Below are 25,962 nucleotides of genomic sequence, written 5' to 3'. Positions count from 1 at the left end.
GGTGAGATCTGAATAGGTCTGTGGATTATATCAATATCAATTTACTAGCTATGATATTGTACAAGAATTATTCAAGATGTTGCCCTTTGGGAACTGGGTGATGGACGGAGGAATCTCTGTATTTTTTCTTACAACTGCATGTAAATCTACAATTATCTAAAAATAAAAAACTTCTGGCCCTTGCCAGTTAGCTCAGTTGGTTAAGAGTGTCATCCCAAAACAACAAGGTTGAGGGTTCAATCCCGGGTTAGGACACACATGGGAAGCAATGAAAGGGTGCACCACTGAGTGAACAACAAATGAATGCTTCCCCTTCACCCACCCATCTCTCTCCTTTCCTCTGTCTTTATAAAAATCAATAAAAAATAAGCCCTGGTTGGGTAGCTCAGGTAGTTGTAGCATCATCCCAGAGAGCAGAGGTTGCCAGTTCAATTCCCTGGTCAGGGCATATACAGAGGAGCAGCGCAATGTTCCTGTCTCTCTCTCCCTGCCTCTCTAAAAACAAACAAACAAAAAAAAACTTCTAAAAAAATTCTCAAGAAAAAATGTATATCAGAGTAAAACCAATTCTGGCTTATTAAAAATCTTGGATAAACTAAAGAAGCAAAGAAACAAAACAATCTTTTCCCTAAATCCCTAGTTAGAATGTGAGGTGGGGAAGAAAGAACAGCAGTCCCAATCTGGGTTCCACAGCTTTGCAACTGGTAAATTATGTAACTTCCAACACAAAATACTACTATAAAACATTAAAAAAATAAAAATAATTGTATTGTTTTGCTAAGTATATAAGCAATGAAGGCAGATGACAATAGTAAATAAAATGAGAATAACATAACCCAGTGATAATATCTTCTGGCCATTTATTTTTATGCTTATATATAATTTGGAGGGTGAAAAGAAACTAGATAATACAGTACTCTAAATTAGGAATCAGTAAACTACAGTCCTCGGCCAAATCCGGCCAAACGCCTATTTCAGTACAGAGTACAAGTAGATTTTTACATGGTTATATACCTATATAATATCCTCGATATTGGCTCTTTCTCTACAAAGAGTTAAATATTTATTGTCTAGATCTTAGTGGAAATATTTGCCAACCCCTGCTCTAAGTGGCATTTTGGTAAAAAGCTTTTTTCATTTACAAAGATAATATAATTCCTTTTTCTGGATATTTAGCCTGTTTCCAAATTTTATATTATAAACAAAGTTGTAATGAACACCCTTGCAGGTAAATTTCTGCAAAGATAACTGTACTTCCCAAAAGGGATATGACTTATAAATAGCATTATTTATTTTATAAATAACTATTTTATAAAATGTTTGTAATTATTATTTTCTACTAAAACAAGATTTTTACTAACATTATATATGAACTAAGTTGAGAGTTCTCTATTTTCCAGAAGAGAAAGCAAAGTTCAAAGATTCTGAAAATGATATCTCTTTTCCTACAATATATATATTTGAACAAGCCAATCCAAAATTTTTTATACGTAAGCAGAGGTTCCAAGTAAAATTTTCTTTAAACCCTGTCCAGTTCTACAAAGGTGCATAAAGAAAGAGTCTGGCATAAAATTAGGGCACAGTGAAGCTAGAGGCACTAGGTAAACAATAAGTTAGAAGAGCAGGCTTTACAGTCAGATGACTGGGTTGAAATGTATTTTACCAGCCCAGTGACCTTGTGCAAGTTAACTCCAATAATCAAAGCCAAGCTGCAGGACTACTTAATATACCTAAAAAACTTAAAAGTGCCAAGCACTGTTTCCAATACTAAATGTGTTTCTTTTTTCTTCTTATAATTTTATTTAGAAAATTACAATAAATTTAATGGGGTGACATTGATCAATAAGGGTACATAGGTTTCAGGTAAACATTTGTATATAGCATTTGAACTGTTAATTGTGCTGTATACCCATCCCCAAAGTCAAATCACTTTACATCACTGTATATTTGTCCCTCTTTACTCCTCTCTCCCCGGTAATCACCTTACTTTTATCTATGTCAATGAGTCTCATTTTTATATCCCACCTATGTGTAAAGTCATCTTTTTTTTTTCTTTTTTTCTTGTGGGAGAGACAGAGGGACAGATAGGGACAGACAGACAGGAAGGGAGAGAGATGAGAAACATCAATTTTTCGTTTCATTTCCTTAGTTGTTCATTCATTGATTTCTCATATGTGCCTTGACCAGGGACTACAGCAGACCTAGTGACCCCTTGCTTGAGCCAGCAACCTTGGGCTCAAGCTGGTGAGCCTTGCTCAAACCAGATGAGCTCGCACTCAAGCTGGCGACCTCGGGGTCTCAAACCTGGGTCCTCCACATCCCAGTCCAACACTCTGTCCACTGCACCACTGCCTGGTCAGGCTAAAGTCATCTAGTTTTCAGCTTTTTCTGATTTACATATTTCACTCAGTATAATGTTCTCAAGGTCCAGCATATTGTAGTAAATGGCAATTCGTCATCATTTCTCATGACTGAGTAGTATTCCATTGTGTGTGTGTGTGTGTGTGTGTGTGTGTGTGTGTATCTGTACCACACATTTTAATGTCAACATGTACTTAAAGCATTTTCTGGAGGATTTCTGCTTTATTTTACTTCATTATTTTTACACCATTAGTACATTATATCAAATTTGTAATTATAATCTTCTATGCCAATATGAATGCCTTTTATCTCTTTCTCTTGTCTGATTGCTCTGGCTAAGACTTCTAGTACTATGCTAAATTAAAGAGAGAGTGGGCATCCTAGTCTTGTTCCTGACTTAAGAAGAAAAGCCTTCAGTTTTTCACCATTTAGTATATTAACTAATGGTTTGTCATATATGGCCTTTACTATGTTGAGGTATTTTCTTTCTATGCCTATTTTATTGAGTGTTTTAAACATAAATAGATGTTGTGTCTTATTAAATGCCTTTTCTGCATCCACTGAGAGAATCGTATGATTTCTGCACCTATTTTGTTGGTGTAGAATATTATGTTGATCAATTTATGTATGTTGAACCATCCAGGTGCTCCCGAAATGAATACTACTTGATGGTGATATATTATTTCTTTAGTGTATTGCACTATTCAATTTGCTACTATTTTGTTTAGAATTTTTGCATCTGTATTGAGCAGAGATATTGGTCTATAGCTTTTGTGCTGTCCTTGCCAGGTTTTGTGTCAGGGTTATGTTGGTCTCATAAAATGTGTTAGGCCAGGATACTGATGCTTCTTCTAGTTTTTGGAAGACTCTGAGAAGGAGAGGAACCAAATCTTCCCTGTTTGGCAGAAATCACACATGTAGCCATCTGGTTCTGAACTTATTTTGAGGTAGGTTTTTGATAGTTGTTTCTATTTCATCCATGCTTATGGGTCAATTTAGGTTTTTCACTTCTTCGTGACTCAGTCTAGGAAGATAGTATACTTCTAGGAACTTAGGTATTTCTTCTAGATTGCTAAATTTGGTGGCATTTAATTTTTCATAGTATTCTAGTATGCATCGTATATCTATGATGTTTGTGGTAATTTCTCCTCTTTCATTTCAGATATTGTTTATATAAGTCCTTTCTCTTTTTTCCTTAGTGAGTCTAGCCAGGAATTTGTCAATTTTATTGATATTTTCAAAGAGCCAGCTCTTTGTCATATTATTTTTTTCTACCATGTTTTTTGTTTTCTATTTCTTTTAGTTCTGCTCTAATTTTTACTATTTCCTTTCCTCTGCTGACTTTAGGTTGCCTTTGTGCTTCCTCTTCTAGTTCATTAAGATGTGCTGTTGGGTTGTTTACTTGGAATCTCTTGTTCCTTGATATAAGCCTATAATGATATGAAGTTCTCTCTTATTACTGCTTTTGCTGCATCCCAAAAGTTTTAATGTCACATCATTCTAATTGGCTTGTATAAATCTTTTGATCTCTTGATTTGATTTCTTCTTTGACCCAGTCATTTCTTAGAAGTTTCTTGTTTAGTTTTGACATTTTAGTGGGTTTCTTTATTTTCCTTTGGCAACTGAATTCTAATTTCAGAAATTAGAATTTTCTAATTTCAGAAATTAGAAATCAGAAATTTCTGACTATTTCTATAGTCAGAAAATATGCTTGAAATAATTTTAATCTTCTTGCATTTATTGATGTTAGTTTAGTGGTTTACCATATGGTCTATCCTTGAGACTGTTCCATACACACTGGAAAAACAAAGTTTAATCTGATATTCTGAGATGATATGTTCTGTAAATGTCTATGTGCATTAGGGTCAATATTTCCTTACTGATTTTCTGTTTGGATGATCCATTTAAAATGTTGTCAATGGTGTGTTGAGTTCTCCAAGTATGATTGTGGTTTTGTCTGTTTCTTTATTTAAAACAGTTAATAGATACATATTTTGGTGCACCCCGATTCAGTGCATTCATATTTAGAAGTGTTATGTCTTCTTGATATAGTGTCTCCTTTATCATTATGAAATGTCCATCTTTACCTTTGCTGTCTTCTAGTCAGCATTGCCAGATATGAGGATGGCTATATATGCTATTCTTTTTTTTTTTTTTTTTTTTGTATTTTTCTGAAGCTGGAAACGGGGAGAGACAGTCAGACAGACTCCCGCATGCGCCCGACCGGGATCCACCTGGCACGCCCACCAGGAGCGACACTCTGCCCACCAGGGGGTGATGCTCTGCCCCTCCGGGGCGTCGCTCTGCCACGACCAGAGCCACTCTAGCACCTGGGGAAGAGGCCAAGGAGCCATCCCCAGTGCCCGGGCCATCTTTGCTCCAATGGAGCCATGGCTGTGGGAGGGGAAGAGAGAGACAGAGAGGAAGGGGGGGGTGGAGAAGCAAATGGGCGCTTCTCCTATGTGCCCTGGCCGGGAATCGAACCCCGGTCCCCCGCACGCCAGGCCGACGCTCTACTGCTGAGCCAACCGGCCAGGGCCTATATATGCTATTCTTTGGGTATTACTTGCTTGGAGAATTGGTTTCCAACCTTTCACTTTGAGTTTATTTTTGTCCTTACAGCTTAGATGTGTCTCTTGAAGGTAGAATATGGTTGGGTTTGGCTTCTTAATCCAATCTGCTACTCTGTGCCTCTTCATTGGTGAGTTTAGTCCATTTATATTTAGGGGAATTATTGATTCTTGAGGATTTCCTATAGCCATTTTATGTTTTGTTTTCTAGAAATTTTGTGTCTTTTTGATTCTTCTCTTTTGTGTTTCAGTCAGTTGTTTTTGTTTGGTAGTATAAAAATGTGAGAAAAATGTTCATACGTATAAGAATACTTTGTCTTAGGAGTGCATCTGCACTCCATCCTGCTTTGCTGCCGATTTTTATCCTCTCCCCTTCTATGTTGTTGTCACAGATTATCCTTGTTTTTCTAATAACCTTGTTGAAGCTTTCACTTGTACTTTTGTTTCGTTTTGTTCTTAGTATCAAGTAAAATACCTCTGTGGTTATTTCCTGCCATGCAGGTTTTCTCATGATAAATACCCTCAGCTTTTGTATGTCTGCAAAAGTTTTTATTTCTCCTTCATATTTGAAGGATAACAATGATGGATAGAGTATTCTTGATGGTAATTCCTCTCTTTCAGTACTTTGAATGTTTGGGTCCACTCTCTTCTGGCTTATAGAGTTTCTGCTGAGAAGTCTGATAATAGCCTACTGAGCCTTCCTTTACATATTTTTTTTCCTCTTTACCTAACTGCCTCAATGATTCTTTCTTTGCATTGATTTTTGACAGTTTTATTACAATGTGCCTTCAAGGTCTGTTTGGGTTGAGATCACTTGGTGTTCCATTCACTTCTTGGATTCAAGGCCCTAACTCTTTCCATATGCTTGGGAAGTTCTCATCAATTATTTGTTTGAATAGGCCCTCCATTCCTTTCTTCCTCTCATCTTCTTCTGATATACCCATTATTCTTATATTGCTCTTTCTGATGGAGTCAGACAATTCTTGTAGAACTCTAGCACATTTTTAAATTTGTGAATCTCTCTTTTTTCTCTCTAGTACCTCTAACTGCCTGTCTTCAATGTCACTAATTCTCTCCTCTATCTGGCCTGTTCTATTACCTAAACTTGCTAGCAGATTTTTCAATTCATGTATTAGGTTCTTCATCTCTATTTGGTTCTTTCTTAAAGTTTCAATCTCCTTGGTGAAGTGCACATTGTGTTCATTAATTTGCTTTTTGAGCTCATTAAATTGCCTATGAGTGTTTTCTCATATCTCACTGAGTATTTTCAGAACTTCAATTTTGAATTCTCTATCATTTAACTCCAAGGCTTCCATGTGATTGAAATTGCTTTCTGGAGTTTTTCATTTTCTTTCTAAATTATGTCTCTATTGTGTAGACATGGTATTAATTTTCTTCATCCTTGATGGCATTTAAGAGCTGTATTATTAAAAAAATCTAACAAAAAAAACTCCTAATAATTAAAAATAGGAGTAAAAATTTAAAATGATGAAAAGTAAAAGAGAAAAACCACCAAATAAAACAAAGAACAAAATTTAAAAAAATTAAAAACAGCCACAAAAAAAACTATAAATTAAAGAAAATAAAATTCAAAATAAAGAGAAATTTCAGTTTTGAGAGGTTTTTGTTTTCCTTCAGTAGGTGGTGCTATATTACAAGTTTCAGCTCTGTGAAATTTCCAGGGTAGCCTCTGCTAAGAAGCTGCTATCGCAGTGATGGAGGTGGGCCTACACTCCTGATGGTGAATGGAGTGTGTTGTGAGGGCTTCACGGCTTTAGAAATGGCCATCTCAGGTATCTGGGTCCTCCACCCCAAGTTTCAACAGACCAGGAGCCAGACACAGAGCACCTCTGTTCTTCAGGGAAGAGAGTAGCTCTAGAGAACTGGCTATGGGATATATCTCCGCCACTCTTTGTACCCATGAGGTGAGGGAAGCAGAATGTGGGAGATTGGGAGGTCATGCTTTGTTTTTCTCTGTCTCTGTGTAGATTGAGGGCTGCCAGCAGACTGCAGGAATACTAGCCCTTACCTCTCATTCTGCCACTGTTTTGATTTAGTATCACCCCCTTTGTCCCTCAATCTTACTACTCCTCCTGGGTGAAGACAGACCCAGTCACTTCAGGTTTCTCCCCTCACTGGAGCCCTAGAAAACAATAACCCAGGCAGTCCAAGTTTCTCCCCTATCTGGAGCCCCAGCAGGAAAAAACCCAAATACTTTTGGTTTCTCCTCTCTTTGGAACCCCAGCAGTCAGAAACCCAGAGAGCCCAGGCTTCCTTCCTCTCTGGAGCCCAACCACAAGTGTATCTTCCAACACTATTCTCAACTCTTCCCACCTTTAGTCAATTCCACAGGTGGATCTTTTCAAGAATCCTGCAAAGCCAGCTGGGATTCTTTCACTGCATTATAGCTGTTCGATTTTTGAAATTTCAAGTGAAGAGATCAACAGTATCTTTCACTGCCCTTACTCTGATGTCATTTTAAAATGTGGTTATTCTGTTTGTTTATTTAAGCAAGAGAGACAGAGAGAGGGACAGATAGAGACAGACAGGAAGGGAGAGCAGTGAGAAGCAGCAATTCTTCACTGCGGCACCTTAGTTGTTCACTGATTGCTTTCTCATATGTGCTTTGATGGGGGTGGGGGAGCTCCAGCCAAGCCAGGGACCCCTTGCTGAAGCCAGCAACCTTGGACTTCAAGCCAGGGACCTTTGAGCTCAAGCCAGTGAACACAAGGTCTTGTCTATGATCCCACACTCAAACTGGCAACCCCTCGCTCAAGTTGATGAGCCCACACTCAAGCTGGATGAGCCTGTGCTCAAGCCAGCAACATTGGCATTTCCAAACTGGGTCCTCTGCATCCCAGGCCAACGCTCTAACCACTGCACCACTACCTAGTCAGGCATGTTTCTTTTTTAATGTTTTTTTTTTTACCAAAATAGAATCCCAACACTGCTTATTCCACTACACCATTTTTGCTCCAAAGGGAGCTCAGAGATTCCCACTGTAAGCAGTAACTTGTAGGATTTTAATAATAAAATAATATCCCAGACATTAGTATGCTCACTTGCTTTTGTTTAAAAATATTTTTTACATAAAAGCATATTATTTATTTCAGCCTGAACAAAATCATTATATAAGGAGTCACCAATGAATTCAAAAATGCCACTTTAAAGGAAAAGAATCTGAATATAGAGTTATCACTCTTTAGGCTAAGAATGTCTTTTTATTTTAACTGCCTAAAGGTATAATTTTCCCATTATTATACAACATGGCTAAGCTAGATACTCTGGAACCTTGACCCTCATCTAGCTCATCTCTCACATACATCCTATTGACTGAACTTGAGAGGCATCTCCTCTTTGTCTTTTGCTACTGTTCAGGCCAGACCCTACTTCCCTACTATCTCTTATGGTGACTTCTACTAGACCTTCCAGTCATTGGTCTCTCTTTCCAGTTTTCCTGTGACCCTAGGCCCAACAATCAAGGCTTTGGCTGGCTCCCAAATATCCACAGAATCAAATCCAAACTGTGTGGCTAGACACACAGGAACTTCATAACCTCACCCTAGTTTCCTTATCCAGCCTTATTTCCCCAGCCTCGTCCTATATTCCTGCTGCACGAAATGCCTCATGGTTTGCTGAACATGCATGCACATTCATGACACACTCTATGCACATGTTCCTGGCTTCCCAAAGACATGCCCAGCCTCTCTGCACAGACTCACTTGTCATATTAACTCCTGAAAACTCAAAAAAAAGCCACTCTTGTCTAATTATTCACTGTTCTCCCACAGCACTCTGCAGTTATCTCCAAGAACTGAAAAGATCCAAGAGCTTCAAAATGGGAATAATATTCTTTTGGAGATAACATACTTCTTTGTTATGCTTTTCAAGAGTAAATTACCATCTAAGAAATAATCAGGTTTATCATACCAAGGTGGAATAAACAGATTGTATATTACAAACAAAAAGTACTAGATGTGAGGACCATTTTAGTTAACTTACAAAATTTTCCACAACTAATTATAAACATGAATGCAAGACCCTTAATTATGTTACCTATTAAATAACATTTATTGCCAATTGGCTCAGTGGTAGAGCGTCAGCCTGGCGTGCAGGAGTCCCGGGTTCGATTCCCGGCCAGGGCACACAGGAGAAGCGCCCATCTACTTCTCCACCCCTCCCCCTCTCCTTCCTCTCTGTCTCTCTCTTCCCCTCCCGCAGCCGAGGCTCCATTGGATCAAAAGTTGGCCGGGCACTGAGGATGGTTCCATGGCCTCGCCTCAGGTGCTAGAATGGCTTTGGTTGCAACAGAGCGATGCCCCAGATGGGCAGAGCATCGCCCCCTGGTGGGCGTGCCTGGTGGATTCTGGTTGGGTGCATGAGGGAGTCTGTCTGACTGCCTCCCATTTCCAACTTCAGAAAAATACAAAAAAATAAAATAAAATAAATAAAACAGAAAAAAAAATAAATAACATTTATTATCTTACTTGTAATATGATTTTGAATTTTTACTGTAACTGTAAAGTATAATTTAAATTCTTAAAAGTTTTACATATACTGACAAATATACCTTTAGATCATATTAATTATACTATACCCAGCAATTTCATTTCATTTGGTTATAGTTTGCAAGATTAATAAAAACATCTAGGCAATTTTGAGCAGTCAATATTCTGTTTTCAAATATATAAGAACTTCAAAGAAAACATAGAAGAAACACTTCATAACACTAGATTTGGCAATCTCTTATGACACCAAGAGCAAAAGAACCAAAAATAAAAACAGATAAATTGAAGTACATCAAAATTCTAAAACTTCAAAGTACATTCAATAAAAGGTAAAGCAACCTACGGAATAAGAAAGAATATTAAAATATTTGCAAATCATATAACTGAAAAGACATAATTTTATTTATACAGATATGGTTAAATTCCTTATAATTCTATAGATCTGTATCTATATATCTATCCATCAATCCATCCATCCATTCTATTAATAAGTTGTTGAGTTATAGATAGATACCTTATCTATAGCTATCTATACCTATCTAATAAGGTTTAATATAGTATATGGGATATATAAAGAACTAAACAACAAAAACACAACCCAACTTAAAAATGAGCAAAGGAAGCCCTGGCCGGTTGGCTCAGTGGTAGAGCGTCAGCCTGGCGTGCAGAAGTCCCGGGTTCGATTCCCAGCCAGGACACACAGGAGAAGCGCCCATCTGCTTCTCCACCCCTCCCCCTCTCCTTCCTCTCTGTCTCTCTCTTCCCCTCCTGCAGCCAAGGCTCCATTGGAGCAAAGATGGCCCGGGCGCTGGGGATGGCTCCTTGGCCTCTGCCCCAGGCGCTACAGTGGCTCTGGTCGCAACAGAGCAACGCCCCGGAGGGGCAGAGCATCACCCCCTGGTGGGCAGAGCGTCGCCCCCTGGTGGGCGTGCCGGGTGGATCCCGGTCGGACTCATGCGGGAGTCTGTCTGACTGTCTCTCCCTGTTTCTAGCTTCAGAAATATACACACACACAAAAAAAAATGAGCAAAGGACCTGAACAGACAATTCTTCAAAGATCTAAGAATGGCCAACAAACATATGAAAAGATGCTCAACATCAATGATCATTTGGGAAATGCAAATCAAAACCACAATAAAAAATCACCTCACACTTTTCAGGATGGCAACTATAAAAAAAAAGTGTTGGCAGGGAGAAATTAGAACTTTGGTGGGAACGTAAAATGGTGCAGGTTCTACAGAAAACACTGATGGTCCCTCAAAAAAACTGAACACAGAATTATCACGTGATCAAACAATTCCACTTCTGAGTATACAGCCAAAAAAACTGAAAGTTGTTTCAAAGAGACTTTTGTACACCCATGTTCACTGTAGCATTGTTCACAACATCCAAAAGGTAGAAGGAATCCATCAATGGATAAACAAAATGTGGTATGTACTTACAATGGATTACTATTCAGCCCTAAAAAGAAAGGACATGCACATGTGGCACAGGCAACGAAAGAGATGAACCTTGCGGATACTATACTAAGTGAATTAATCCAGTCCTGAAAAGATCAACACTACATGATTCCACATAAATGAGTAGTCAGCTTCATAGAGGCAGAGAGTAGAATGGTGGTCGCCAGGACTGTTAGATGGAGAGAGAATGGGGAACTGTTATTTAATGGGTACAAAGTAACAGTTTTGCAAGATAAAAAAATTCTGGCAATAGGATATCCAACAATGTGAATCTATTTAAAAATATTGAACTGTACGCTTAAAAATGGTTAAGATGGCAAGTTTTATGTTATGTGTATTTTACCACAATTAAAAACAAAGAAAATAAAAATTGAAAAATAACAACTTCAGAATAACCTAAAACTATGGTCTTCCTAATCTAATCTAAAAGCACAGTCTACATGAAATGCAGCATTTCATTAAGTGATAAATTTTTATAATACATCATTGAAAACATTAAGTATTGTTGTTCACAGAAATGGAAACTACCTGATCATTTGAATAAAGAGATATAAGCATACAAAGGAATTCCCACCCTGTGGAAGCTTAATAAACAATAAGAATCCCCATAGGGAAGAAGAGATAAAGGGAGAAGAAAAAAGGAAACACAAAAGATTCTTTGGCAACCAAGTGGTGTCCACAATATGCATACTGGAATTGGAAAGTGATTCAAACTAGAAGACCTAAGACAAACTTCTCCAAAGAAGGGATTGCAAAGTGCCTCACCATACTGAAAAGCCCAAACTCAGTCTAGCAGCAGCCTAACTAACTACTTTGCTGGTCTATATATTCACCTAAATCAGTACTAAGAGGGATAATAACTACTTTCTTATTCTTAGAACCAGTGGAGATACTTTCCAGCCCTCAGGTTGAAGTACCAGGCTAGATCTGGTTTAAGATAGTTTTTGATATTTGTAAATGCTGTTTAAAGACACTCATTCATGATGGTTTTTTGTTTTGGGTTTTTTGTTTTTTTTTGTGACAGAGAGAGAGACAGAGAGAGGAACAGACAGACAGGAAGGGAGAGAGATGAGAAGCATCAATTCTTTGTTGCAGCACCTTAGTTGTTCATTGATTGCTTTCTCATATGTGCCTTGATGGGGGGGGAGTACTACAGCAGACCCGAGTGACCCCTTGCTCAAGCCAGCGACCCTGGGCTCAAGCTGGTGAGCCTTGCTCAAACCAGATGAGCCTGCGCTCAAGCCAGTGACCTCGGGGTTTCAAGCATGGGTCCTCCACGTGCCAGTCCAAGGCTCTATCCACTGCACCACCACCTAGGCAAGTCATGATGGAGTATTATCCTGATGTTTTCTTTGGCTGAAAATTTTTGTTTCTCCCTTTGTTTTCTTTTTTTTTTTTTTTTTTTCGATAGTTGTTTTGTAGGAATGCTACCAGCTATTTCAGTTCATTAGTATATGTTTTAGATTTTCTTGGAGAGCACAATAGGTGATCCAAAGGAGCAGGTGAGATATTTGGGTGGTTTACTAGGTCTCTTGTTACACTAGCAAATGAAGTGGTGCTGCTTCTTTCATGAGTGGCATTTGGGCAGGGGGGGGGGGGAGTAGAACGGTGCTTTCCAGGGGCTGGAGGGAGGAGATATACATAAGTAAGTCTCCTAGTAGTATGCTATTTTTTATTTCTGGCACCCTTAACATCTCCTGCTTTTAACTTTCCTTTGCCACCAGGCCTCGAAGGGATGCTTCCCACTTCTCTCCAGAAGCAGCCTCATCCCTACAACATTAACTCTGGTCCCACACACTTTCATTCTACCTCCTTTAAGTTCCCCAATAGCCAATATTCCACCAGGTTTGACCTGTCCTCACCACTTCCCCACTCAGAATGGGGCCCTCTGCCTCCCGGTGTGACCTTCATCTCTATTCTGCCACTGCTGGGCTCAGCTGCACTCTGCATTCCTATCCAGTCTCCATTTACCTCAGCTCCAGAGTCAATCCAAGCCAGCTCTGCTCTCTTCAGACACTTATTCTCCACTTACACAGAAGTTTACAGGGCTCTCTCCTTCCTAATTACACTGGAAGCATGGGTTATGTGTTCTTTTGTTTGCTTTCCTTGTGGATCCACTTAGCAACAGCAGAATACAGTGTGTCCATCAAGTCATGGTACACTTTTGACCAGTCACAGAAAAGCAACAAAAGACAAGAGAAATGTGAAATCTGCACCAAATAAAAGGAAAACCCTCCCAGTTTCTATAGGATGATGTGGCAGCATGTGCGCATGCGCAGATGATGACGTAACACCATGTATACAGCAGAGCAGCCCATGGCCATGCCAGTCGAGATGTGGACGGTACAGAGGAAAGTTCAGTGTGTTCTGTGGCTCGCTAAATTCGAATCTGTGACCAAAGTGCAACGTGAATATCAGTGCATTTATAATGAAGCACCACCACATGGGAATAACATTACTCGGTGGGATAAGCAGTTGAAGGAAATCGGCAGTTTGGTGGAGAAACCCCGTTCTGGTAGGCCATCAGTCAGTGACGAGTCTGTAGAGGCTATACAGGATAGCTACCTAAGCAGCCCTAAAAAATCTGTGTGTGAGCCCACATCGAACTGCACTGAATAGGTATGAAACTGAGAAGGTTTTCCTTTTATTTGGTGCATATTTCACATTTCTGTCGTCTTTTGTTGCTTTCCTGTGACCGGTCAAAAGTGCACCATGACTTTACAGACACACTGTACTTGAAAAGATTTAGATTTAGGTGGCTGCCAACCATCTCCTCACCTTTGAAATGACATACCAGGACAGGGATCTAACACTGCAGGGTTTAGTACCAGAGTTTCTGAGGACAAGGGGTTCTCAGTTAACTAGAGATTTCTAGAAATAAAAATAGTGATCTAAAATATTTTTCAATACTTTTTTAAAAATTAACAAATATTATACACTGGCCTATGCAAACTCATCAATGTGTTAGCAGGAGCCAAAAAAAAGAGTATCAGAGGTCCTCATTAGTGAAAATATTAGGAATCATGACTCTAGTCAAACTACAAATGCATGATGGCATAAGGTGGTCTCTAAAAGAAATCTATTAGCCCACATTTTCATATAATAACTATATGTGGCATTAACCCAAATTTAATGGAGCATTAATGGCTACAATCATATTGGTATAGATTTCTAGCAGGTAATTATAGATATAGGGATAATCCTCTAGCTAGATGAAATATTAAAAGAAAAATATAATTATTATTATGAATGCATCTATAAAATTGATGAGCTAATTAATCTGTGATATGCTCGAACTTATTTCTTCTACATAGTCTTAAAAAGGAATTTTTAAAAAGTCCTTCCTGATATATAGCTTTTTCTCCTTAAAATACAATTTTTAATACAACTTCCCAACAATTTTTAAGGTAACTACCTCTCTTGATTTTATACAATAAATTATTTCAATGACTCAGAAATTATACCAATGAGCATGCCATATTTATGAAAAGAATGATGAGAACAAATGTTGCAGAACGTACCATCGTTGTTTTTTTAAAATGGGTTTTAAAAATGTCAAGATTAGTATATAAAAAGTTTGCATTAAGTGTTGGAGAGGCTGTGGAGAAAAAGGAACCCTCATACACTGTTGGTGGGAATGTAAAGTAGTACAACCATTATGGAGGAAAGTATGGTGGTTCCTCAAAAAACTGCAAATAGAACTACCTTATGACCCAGCAATCCCTCTACTGGGTATATACCCCAAAACCTCAGAATCATTGATACGTAAAGACACATGTAGCCCTATGTTCATTGCAGCACTGTTCACAGTGGCCAAGACATGGAAACAACCAAAAAGCCCTTCAATAGAAGACTGGATAAAGAAGATGTGGCACATATACACTATGGAATACTACTCAGCCATAAGAAATGATGACATCAGATCATTTACAGCAAAATGGTGGGATCTTGATAACATTATACGGAGTGAAATAAGTAAATCAGAAAAAAACAAGAACTACATGATTCCATACATTGGTGGTACATAAAAACGAGACTAAGGGACATGGACAAGAGTGTGGTGGTTACCAGGGGTGGGGGGAGGGAGGACGCAGGAGGGAGGGAGGGAGAGAGTTAGGGGGAGGGGGAGGGGCACAGAGAAAACTAGACAGAGGGTGATGGAGGACAATCTGACTCTGGGTGAGGGGTATGCAACATAATTTAATGACAAGATAACCTAGACATGTTTTCTTTGAATATATGTACCCTGAAATATTAATGTCATCCCATTAACATTAATAAAAATTTATTAAAAAAAAAAAGTTTGCATCAATTTTTCCACTGCCAATGTACTTCAGGTTAAAATATTATTCAAGATGAGAGAACATTTTTCTTCCTTTTCCTATTTGTTTTTGAAGCTAATCCATTTAACTTATTTTTTAATTTATTTTAGAGAGAGGAAGGAAGAGAGAGAGAGACAGAAACATCAATCTGTTCCTGTATGTGCCCTGACCATGGACAGAACCCACAACCTTGGTGTATCAAGACAATGCTCTAAAAAACTGAGCCATCTGGCCAGGGCTAACATTATTTATTTGTTTTTAATTTATTGATTGATTTTAAAGAGAGAGGAAGGGAGAGAGGTAGACAAAAACTTTAAATCTTTTCCCACATGTGCCCTGACTGGGGATCAAACCTACAACCTTTGTATATTGGGACAATGCTCTAACCCAGTGGTCCACAACCCCTGGGCCACGGACCGGTACTGGCCGTGGGCCATTTGGTACCGGTCCGCAGAGAAAGAATAAATAACTTACATTATTTCCATTTTATTTATATTTAAGTCTGAAGATGTTTTATTTTTTTAAAATGACCAGATTCCCTCTGTTACATCTGTCTAAGACTCACTCCTGACGTTTGTCTCGGTCACGTGATACGTTGCCGCTAAAATTAAATCCATAAACTAGCAAAATGAGTGAAAAACAAAATCCATCGAAAGTTTTCTTGCGAAGTGGAAAAGGGCCAGTGAGGAGACAGAAGAAGAACCTACGACCTCGAAGAAATAAAAGGCTTCATTTAACAGACAATACCAGGAGTCCTACTTGATGTATGGATTTATCGCAACTGGTGATTCTCGCGCACCAAGGCGCTCTGCAAAATATGTGGCGACTGGCTAAGTAATGAGGCAATGAAGCCTTCAACACTGCTTCGCCACTTGGAGACCAAGCACCCTACTTTAAAAGACAAGCCTTCTAAGTATTTCGAAAGAAAAAAGCATGAACAAGGACAGAAACAATTACTGGTGGCCACTACATCAATAAATGCGAGTGCACTGAGAGCATCATACTTGGTGGCTAATCGTATTGCTAAGGCTAAGAAGCCATTCACCACTGGTAAAGAATTGATCCTTCCAGCCATTAAAGACATTTGTCGTGAACTTCTAGGAGAGGCTGTGGTTAAAAAGATAGCACAGATGCCTCTTTCAGCTACCACTGTTACACGGCACATTGAGGAAATAGCAGAGGACATTGAATCACAATTGTAGGAAAGGATTAATAAATCACTGTGGTGAGCTCTTCAGGTTGACGAATCTACAGATATTGACAAGGCAATGCTACTAGTTTACGTGCGTTATCTTTATCAAGAGGATGTGCATGAGGATATGTTATGTGCACTATCATTGTCAACCAAAACCACAGCTGCAGAACTATTTATCAGAAAAACTGAAATGGTCTTTTTGTGTCGTCAAATGCACAGATGGAGCTGCTGCCATGACCGGAAGGATGTCTGGTTTAACTACTCGGATTAAGGAGGTTGCACCTGAATGCGAGTCTACACATTGTGTCATTCACAGAGAAATGCTGGCTAGCCGAAATATACCACTGGAACTTAACAGTGTATTGAATGATGTCGTTAGTTATTAACCACATCAAAACACACGCCCTTCACTCGCACCTGTTCAGGCAGCTTTGTGAGGAAATGAACGTGTAGCACAGACATCTTCTCTTATACACAGAAATAAGATGGGTTATCCCGAGGGAGGTCCCTGGCCAGAGTGTTTGAATTTCGAGAGCCGCTGCAGAGATTTCTCTCAGAAAAAAAAGTCACTGCTAGGAGCACATTTCAGTGACGAGGAATGGGTCGCAAAACTTACTTGTGCGACATATTTAACCTCTTCAATGAGCTCAATTGGTCACTTCAGGGGAAAATGACAACTGTCTTCAAGTTGGCAGATAAAGTAGCTGCATTTAAAGCCAAACTGGATTTGTGGGGACAACACGTGAACAGGGGTATATTTGACATGTTTCAAACATTCGTGGGAATTTTGGAAGAGACTGAGCCCAAGCCTTCATTGTCCCAGCTGGTGCACAATCACCTGTATTTGCTTTTAAAAGAGTTTGAATGCTACTTCCCAACCACAAAAGACAAGGAATGGATCCGCAATCCATTTGTCAACAGACCAGGTGTATCCAGCATGTCTATGCAAGAGGAGGATCAACTACAAGAGATCGCAAATGACGGCGGCCTTAAAAATATGTTCGAGACTACAACTCTGCTGGTGTTCTGGATTAAAGTCATGGCAGAATACCCCGAGATCGCCACAAAAGCACTAAAAACCCTGCTGCCATTTCCGACATCCTATTTGTGTGAAGCGGGATTTTCTGCAGTGACAGCAACCAAAACTAAATTACGGAATAGACTGGACATAAGCAACACACTTTGGGTGTCATTGTCTCCCATTACCCCTAGATGGGACCATCTCATTGCAGAGAAACAAGCTCAGGGCTCCCACTGATTCAGCGTTATAGTTGTTGAGAGGCTACTAACTCTCATTCCATATAAACATTATAATAAATAACCCTTAACTTACAATATTCATAACAATGGTGAGTTGTATTTTTCATGCATTTTATATTTGTTTTTGTGTTGTATCTTATTTTTAAGGCATGTTTAAACGTTACCATAGCAACTGGAAAGTGTTTGGAGGCAGAGAGGATGTTACTCATGTTATGTTGTTGGTGCGATGTTAAGAGCATGCTTCTAATAAAGTTGCATACGAGTATACAGTGGATTCATGTTTATTTTTTTGTCGTATGTTCATGATTGGTAGCGAGCCTGAACCTATCATATTACATATTGATGTCAGACATAAAACGTTGTCAGAATAACAAATTTAAATACAGCCTGAATAATGAGGACATGCTCATTCCTCCTTTAACTTAGCCCAACAAATATCATAAGTTTGACAATTATATTTAAAAATACCACAGTTTTTACGCTGGTTGCATAATTTTATTTTGTGCATTTATCCGTCCCACCCTAAAGGCCGGTCCAAGAAAATATTTTCTGACATTAAACCGGTCCATGGCCCAAAAAAGGTTGGGGACAACTGCCAACTGACCTATCCAGCCAGGGCTCCACTTAACATTCTTAACAACAACTGGCATGTTTTTGCCCAATGCTCATCACCTATGGTCCTACTTTGCCATCCCAGTGGTGGGAAGGCTCTATATAGCAGGGCAGAACAAGTTGCTCTGGATGAAATAGGGGCATGCTGAACCTGACAGGCTCAGGGAAAGTCTGCATGGTGTTCTTACAGAATCTGAGACCTAAAGTAACTACACAGGATGGTCAAAAATTAAAACTTTCTAACCAAACACAGTTCATAGTGGGTAGTCATGTCCTAAGGGACATGATCAATGCTTACCTTAATCTCTAACAGTGGTCAATGTTTACCTTAATCTAGCCTGTCTGTTGCCTTTTGCATCTACAATAATGTACCTGATAACATGTCTTTAAAATGTAAGGGTAAATCTTCTTTTCCTGCCCTCCCTTTTGGCAGGCATCCCACCAGAGCAGGTACCAACAAACCCCTCACTGTTACTGTTAGCATGTGAATCACTAACTGTTAACTGTCCTGTTCCTGCCTATGTGAAAGAGGTATCAGCATGTACACTTTTACTTCTTATCCAATCCCAGAGACTTCCGTGCTCTGCTCTCTCCCACCCCTCTAATCTATCACCAACCAATTTCATGTAACCCCTTTAGGTCTTCTTGATTCTGATGTATAAAATAAGTGGTGAAACTGCAATTTTCCAGAGCATTTTCTCAATCTATTGAGACTTTGCTACCAAGCAACTGTCGACAGTTTAGCTAAAATAAACTCATAAAAATTCTCACAGGTTTGGAAGTTTTTTACATTGACATTGCTAATGACAAGTAGTTAGCTAGAAACATCCAGGCTCCTGCAACACCACCTTACCTCAGACTCATCGGTAGACTCCTCGAGAGACCCAGTTTCCTACAAAGCAGAGAGAGAAATGGTCAGAACAGTGACAAAGAATAAAAACTACTTTCAAGGGAAAAGAATCTTTATATCCTGTTGTAGTAATATAATGTTATAGTAATTAAGTATATAGGAATATAAAAAATATGGATGATATATAAAAGTAATTAAGATATATTAAAATTAATTAAGGAAATTAAGTAAAGTTATGCCGTCTGGATAGGAATTAATATAGTGTGTGCAGTTATACATAGATAAGAAGTAGCTGATGTCAAAACTCTGTAAATTAACATAAACAAGAAGCTTCCCTAGGAACATCTTTAAAAGTGGCTTGATGTAACACTCAGTAGATTAACATAAAAGGGGCTCCTTGCCAAAACACAGGGGTCGCCTAAAGCCATCAGAAATACATATTTTATTTAAAAATGTATTGTATAATAAATACGTATTTTCCGATGGCTTTAGGCAACCCCTGTGTTTTGGCCGTTCGACCCCCGCCGGGGTTGCGACCCACAGGTTGAGAACCGCTGCTGTAGACTGACACGTGTTAGAAGACGTTGGCCAGAAAAGGTACTACAACTGAGGGGCCCCCTGCTGAGGTAGTTGTCCAGCTCCAACGAGAACGTGGACTGTCTCCACGCTGCTCTGAGCTCTGACCAAAGACAGCCGAGAGAAGCACACCGACGGGCCCCCTTAAGCTGTACCCAGGGACGCCAAAAGGATTTGCGAGTAATAAACTGCCTGTGTGATTCTTGCAACTAACTTGTGTGTGGTCGTCTTTCCTCCCGTGGCAGTTGGTGTCGGCACTGATTAGTAGCTTCCTCATAGCCGCCTCAAGAGTAGTCTCGAAGAGGCTGCCAGCCTGCTGATAAGCAGGAGTGTCCCACTGCACAGGGAAGTCAAATCAGGGATGCCTGACAGACATAGAGCTTGGGCTCTGCTGGGACACATCCCCACTTGCCTTTTCTGGAGGTATTCGGCAAATACAGTGTAAAGGTCTCCACATGGGCCAAACTCACAGGCCTCCCAATTCTCTACACACTGCAGGACTGAGATGATTACTCTGGGGCCACACAATCCAGTGCTCCTGCTTACTTCCCTCAAGTGGTCAGCAGGATAACAAATGACCCAAGAAATTGTCATGTGAGTGTACAGAAAGCTTTTTTCCTTGCCAAAAATGCAAATCACTCTGGGAAAGCAGCCTTATTGCTCTCCTGATCTCGAAGAGGAAACTGCAATCTGAAATGATCTATAAACTACTTTTTATACTAAAAAGCTCTTGTCCTATTAATTATTATGCTATTTAACCTGGTTGAGTCAAAATAATTGTCTTGCTTAAACAGCCATTTACAACAGAATTCCCCTGATGTGATTCTGATTTACATCCATTCTTTAAACCATTAACTGGAAGACAAAATTTGCCATTTAACAGTTTCCCCCTTGCTAGACAATGAATCTTGCTGTTCTTTAGAAAACAAAGCAAAAGGGAAAAACTGACTTAATCCTTCTCTCACCTGTCTGCTGAAAAAGAGAATCTGCTGATGCCACACATCCTCAAAGAGGTCAGCAAAATGAAGATTTACTTAACGTACTTATAGATATCAATAGCAATAAAAGGCCACAACTAATATGCTGACACTGAATGTAAGCATTTCACAACAATCCATGAGATAAAGAACAAAAAACATGAGGCAAGGACATTTCAGACAAAACGAATATTTTTACAACAAAAAGAATGACCACTCTAAAGAAAGTTAGATGCAACTGTTACTCAATGCAAATTGGAGAGCAGAAAAAAGCACAAATCTGGTGTTTGAAAACATTTTATTTCATTCATGGAAAATTAATAATAACCTAGCAGTTGGCAGGCTGCCTGAGGATGAGCCTTATGGACAATACAGTCCCTGCTCTCAAAGACCATCTGTAAAATGGGGATGAAAGTTACATGTATTGATACTTAAGAATCTCACTGTAGTTATACTAATAACCATGGTGAATAAGAGATTCTCTTCTACATTCCAATATAGCCTATTTAATTTAATGTTATTCTAAGTATTAGAAAGTTCTTATTAATTTGAAGCTACAATTTCTCCACAGTAACTTTTTTTTCTTTACACCAATAACACACATAAAAAATCCAATTATTCTACTATCTGACAGTTCTCCAGAGTTAATGATATGTATCATGCCTACCATTTTAGATAATTTCTAAGAACATTCTAAAAACATTGAGATTTAGAGGCTGAACTTTTAAAAATCCCTGAATGTTAAGTTTTTTTGGGGTTTTTTTTTTTTGGTTGTTTTTTTTTTTTTTTTGTATTTTTCTGAAGCTGGAAACGGGGAGAGACAGTCAGACAGACTCCCACATGCTCCCGACAGGATCCACCCAGCACGCCCACCAGGGGCCACGCTCTGCCCCTCCGGGGCGTCGCTCTGCCTTGACCAGAGCCACTCTAGCACCTGGGGCAGAGGCCAAGGAGCCATCCCCAGCGCCCGGGCCATCTTTGCTCCAATGGAGCCTTGGCTGCGGGAGGGGAAAAGAGAGACAGAGAGGAAGGAGGGGGGGTGGAGAAGCAAATGGGCGCTTCTCCTATGTGCCCTGGCCGGGAATCGAACCCGGGTCTCCCGCACACCAGGCCGACGCTCTACCGCTGAGCCAATCGGCCAGGGCCTGAATGTTAAGTTATTAACATTAACAAAACCAGGCTTTGACAACTGTGCCAAAAAACCACACATAAGTTCCTATTTCTCAACTCTACTAGAACTCTGAAAGGAGATTTGACTACTCTTTTCAAAAAAATTACATTAAACAGAAGGAATATTTTGTTATTTGGAATCCATTCAAATATCCACAAGGGTTAAAATGAAAATGCCCTATTTACATTTTTTTTTAAGTGAGCAGAGGGGAGACAGAAACTGCTGCATGTATCTAGACAGGGATATACCAGGCAAGCCCCCTTCCCAGGGATGCTCTGCCTATCTTGGGTTGTTGCTCAGCAACCAAGCTATTTTTAGTGCCAGAGACAGAGGTTCCATGGAGCCATCCTTATTTCGAGGGCCAACTCACTCAAACCAATTGAGCTCGCTGCAGAAGGAGAAGAGAGAGAAAGAGAGAAAGAGAGAAAAAAGGAGGGTTGGAGAAGCAGATGGTCATTTCTGTGTGCCCTGATCGGGAATCAAACCTAAGACATCCACACACCAAGTTGACGCTCTACCACTGAGCCAACCAGCCAGGGCCCTGTTTACATTCCTGACTAAAATAAAACTCTAAAGCAGATTATACTCTTGCTCTCCACTAGAAAGCAATCAGATCTCAGAAACCTTCGTCTTCCAGGAAAATCAAGCTTACAGAGGTACTTCCTGTGACTGACAGAATCAAAAACATTTATTCCAAGTCTCTCTCAGACTTATCCTTAGTACCAACACAAACTCCCAAACATAGCTGTGGTCTCAAAAAAATTACACTTTGTTCATAATCCTACCAATGCAATGCTTGAGTGACTTCAAGAATTAGACTGGTCTCTTAGCTTCATTCATTCATCAAGCCACCCTGCTTAATGCTCTATAGCAGGGGTCCCCAAACTTTTTACACAGGGGGCCAGTCACTGTCCCTCAGACCGTTGGAGGGCCGGACTATAAAAAAAACTATGAACAAATCCCTATGCACACTGCACATATCTTATTTTAAAGTAAAAAAACAAAAACAAAACAAAACAAAACAAAAAAACCCAGGAACAAATACAATATTTAAAATAAAGAACAAGTAAATTTAAATCAACAAACTGACCAGTATTTCAATGGGAACTATGGGCCTGCTTTTGGCTAATGAGATGGTCAATGTCTGGTTCCATATTTGCCACAGCTGTAACAAGTGATATGACGCGGTTCCAGAGCCGTGACGCGTGTGTCCCACGTCACTGGAAGTAGTACTGTACGTGAGCGACATCGCGCTTTGTGGCGCCTCCACATACAGTACTCCAGGAGCACAGGATGCAGATGCAGATGCATCCTGTGCTCCTCTCATTGACCACCAATGAAAGAAGTGCTCCTTCCAGAAGTGCGTCAGGCACCGGATAAATGGCCTCAGGGAGCCACATGCAGCCCGCTGGCTGTAGTTTGGGGACGCCTGCTCTATAGACATGCAAACAAGACATGACATGAATGCCCTCAGTGAGGAGGCTAAGATACAAGTCTGAACTCGGAAAGATTACAATGTAGAAAGTCAGTGGTTTTCAAACATTTTTTAACTTTATACACTATCTTTCAAAGAATCTAACATCAAATCATGAAAATATAAGTTATAAAATCGTGCTGTTCTCTAAATAAAATAGGCAGACAAAATGACAAATATCGTGGGATTACTCTTATATGAGACAGTAAAATAGAGGTTAGCAAGAATGGAGGAGAGAGTACTGAGGACTATTATTTAATGGGTACAAGTTTCAGTTTTTGACAATGACAAGTTTTGGGGGTGGATGCTGTTGATGGTTGAACAACAATGTGAATGTACTTAATGTCACTGAATAATACAGGTAAAAAAGGTTAAAGTGGTAAATATTATGGTATGTATTTTTTGCCACAATAAGAAAAATTGTGCTGTTATGGTTGAAGCAAAAATGATAGGCTAGAAAGTACCCAGCCAGATAAATTCTGGGTAAGAAGTTGATCGCTAAATTCAACAACTGTTTCACTTTACCTTTCTTTCACAAACCAATCCCTTAAACCCAATCATCTATCCATATTAATGCTCTCCACAGACACATCCCACCTCTCAAATCTATTCATCAACTATGTCAGATTACCTTCCCAAAACACACATCACACTGGTCACTGTCCTCCTCAAAGAATCCTCCTCAGGAGTTAGGAGATTTCAGGTTCCTCAGCAAGGTAGTCAAAACTCACCCCAACCTGGCCTAAACAGACTTTTAACCTCACTTCCCACTCTCTACACAAACCCTGGGCTCTCTAGCCACAATGGGTGACTTCTCACTGAGATAGTACATGCTCACACCTCTAAGTGGCATGCTAACTGCATTTTCTCCAACCAGATGCCTCGGTAGTGTCTTTATGATTTCCACATAAACATATGTATTTCTGATTTCATAAAATTTAGACTATATGTCTACCAGGATCCACATTTCTACAAAGCATCAGTTGAAGCTGAGTAGCTATGTCCATACAACACATTCACCCAATAGGATTCCCAGTTTCCCTATATCAAGACAATCCCCCTCATTTCCATTGCCAGATGCCTGCCTTGAATTTGTGATGTTAAAACTGAACTTTTCCTTAAGTGCTTCCTTCAGCTTAGAAGGCCCTTGGCCCACTCATCCTAGCAGTCTTCCAAATCCCAACATGTTCTACAAGTTCAAGGAAACCACAAGGATACCTTTGGGAGGTAGGTAGTTAGGCTGAAGGCCTTCACTCTTGCTGCAACATGAGCCTTTGGATTCCATGGTTTGTATTTTCATGTTACCATTAGATTTTTAAAAAGTCTGAAACACACGAGCTGTTTCTAAATCCTAACCTTTTCTCACAGCCCAACCTATGTCTCACCTCTTCCACAGAATTGTCTCATGAGCCCAAGACACAAGGTCTAGATCTGGGCTACTGTGGCCTTCGTTTCTTCCTATAACCCTGAGCTCACACACAGCATTAACAGTCTTGTTGTCCTTATGGTTATCCTTTAAAATAAACTGTAGATAAACCCAAGTGCTTCTGCCTCTTCTTGTCTCCCATTATCCTACTCAAAGGAACAAACAACTCAACAACCATTTGCTGGTGATGACAATAAAAAATAAGTAACCGATTTAACACTCCCGTCTTCTCTATGCTTCTTTCTGCTTATGAGCAGTACCAGGTGCACTTCTCCAGGCCGATACAAGCTCAGGGCTACAAACAATTACAGAGGGGGCTTGGAGAAAGGCAGTAGCAAACAAGGATTGAGACTCAAACAGAATGTTAACCACCTAGCAACTCAGGAAAGGGGCTAAGTGGGCTATCAGAAGACCCCTCCAATAAAGGTTTTCAACCTACCCTCACACCTAATCCCAACATCAGCACAGGACCCATGACAGTGGCCTGGGAGAAGACTCACCACAGCTGGCATCAGAGCAGAGGGATGAGGAAGGCTGTCAGCCCAGAGAGAAGCCAGTACCTCTCAGGTTGTAAGGTCCTCAGACTTTTGAGGGTATACGTTTGTCATAGAGGTGAGGGGAATTTGGGATAGAAAGAGGAGGCTGGAGCTTGAGGAAGGCCAGCTCCAAATTCTGCAGGATGAAGAAAAAGAGCAAAGACCAGGGCCCAGGAAATCAGACTGGGCTGGAGATAGACATTCAACACTCAAGGCTGCACTACCACCTTCACTTCCTTCCCAGCAATCTGTGTGGCACAGCAGAGCTTAATGGATAGAGGGTATGACAGCTCTCAATGTCTGACACAGGCACAGGAAAGAGGCAATATTCTGTGTGATAAGCATTTGATGTCCTTGTATCACAGAACCTTAATTTCAAAAAGTTTTGGGGTACCTTGGGACTAGCCTGGTTTTGTAGGAAAGATAGAACAATGTCTGGGGAGTGAGCAGAAGCAGAGACGCAGGTTACCAACTCTGTCCAACCCACCAGCCTTAGCTACTGCCCTCATCTTATTCTGCAAGTGAAGAATAATCCCAACGCCTGGATCACTAAGCTTGGTGACTTAGTGATCCAATCCCAAATCTGACTTTGTGTCAGACCATCTAAACTTCATTTGGAGACTTGGACTTGGCTAATACCTGCTAAACACTCCATCTTCACAGA

The 25,962-nt window shown here is 39.9% G+C and overlaps 1 protein-coding gene across 1 annotated transcript in view; it reads right to left on the bottom strand.

Annotated features, from left to right (window-relative positions):
• The window catches only part of VPS41 (VPS41 subunit of HOPS complex), a 281,951-nt gene that overhangs the window by 237,727 nt on the left and 18,262 nt on the right, over positions 1-25,962 (bottom strand). Inside the window, exon 2 of the mRNA XM_066272129.1 lies at positions 19,142-19,180. Within this exon, the coding sequence (XP_066128226.1) occupies positions 19,142-19,180 (39 nt within the window). The remainder of the gene's footprint in view (positions 1-19,141; positions 19,181-25,962) is intronic.

This window comes from Saccopteryx bilineata, chromosome 4 (assembly GCF_036850765.1).
Source record: "Saccopteryx bilineata isolate mSacBil1 chromosome 4, mSacBil1_pri_phased_curated, whole genome shotgun sequence".
NCBI lineage: Eukaryota > Metazoa > Chordata > Mammalia > Chiroptera > Emballonuridae > Saccopteryx > Saccopteryx bilineata.
The sequence above is the reverse complement of the archived record's forward strand: the minus strand, read 5'-3'. Positions and strand labels throughout refer to the sequence as shown.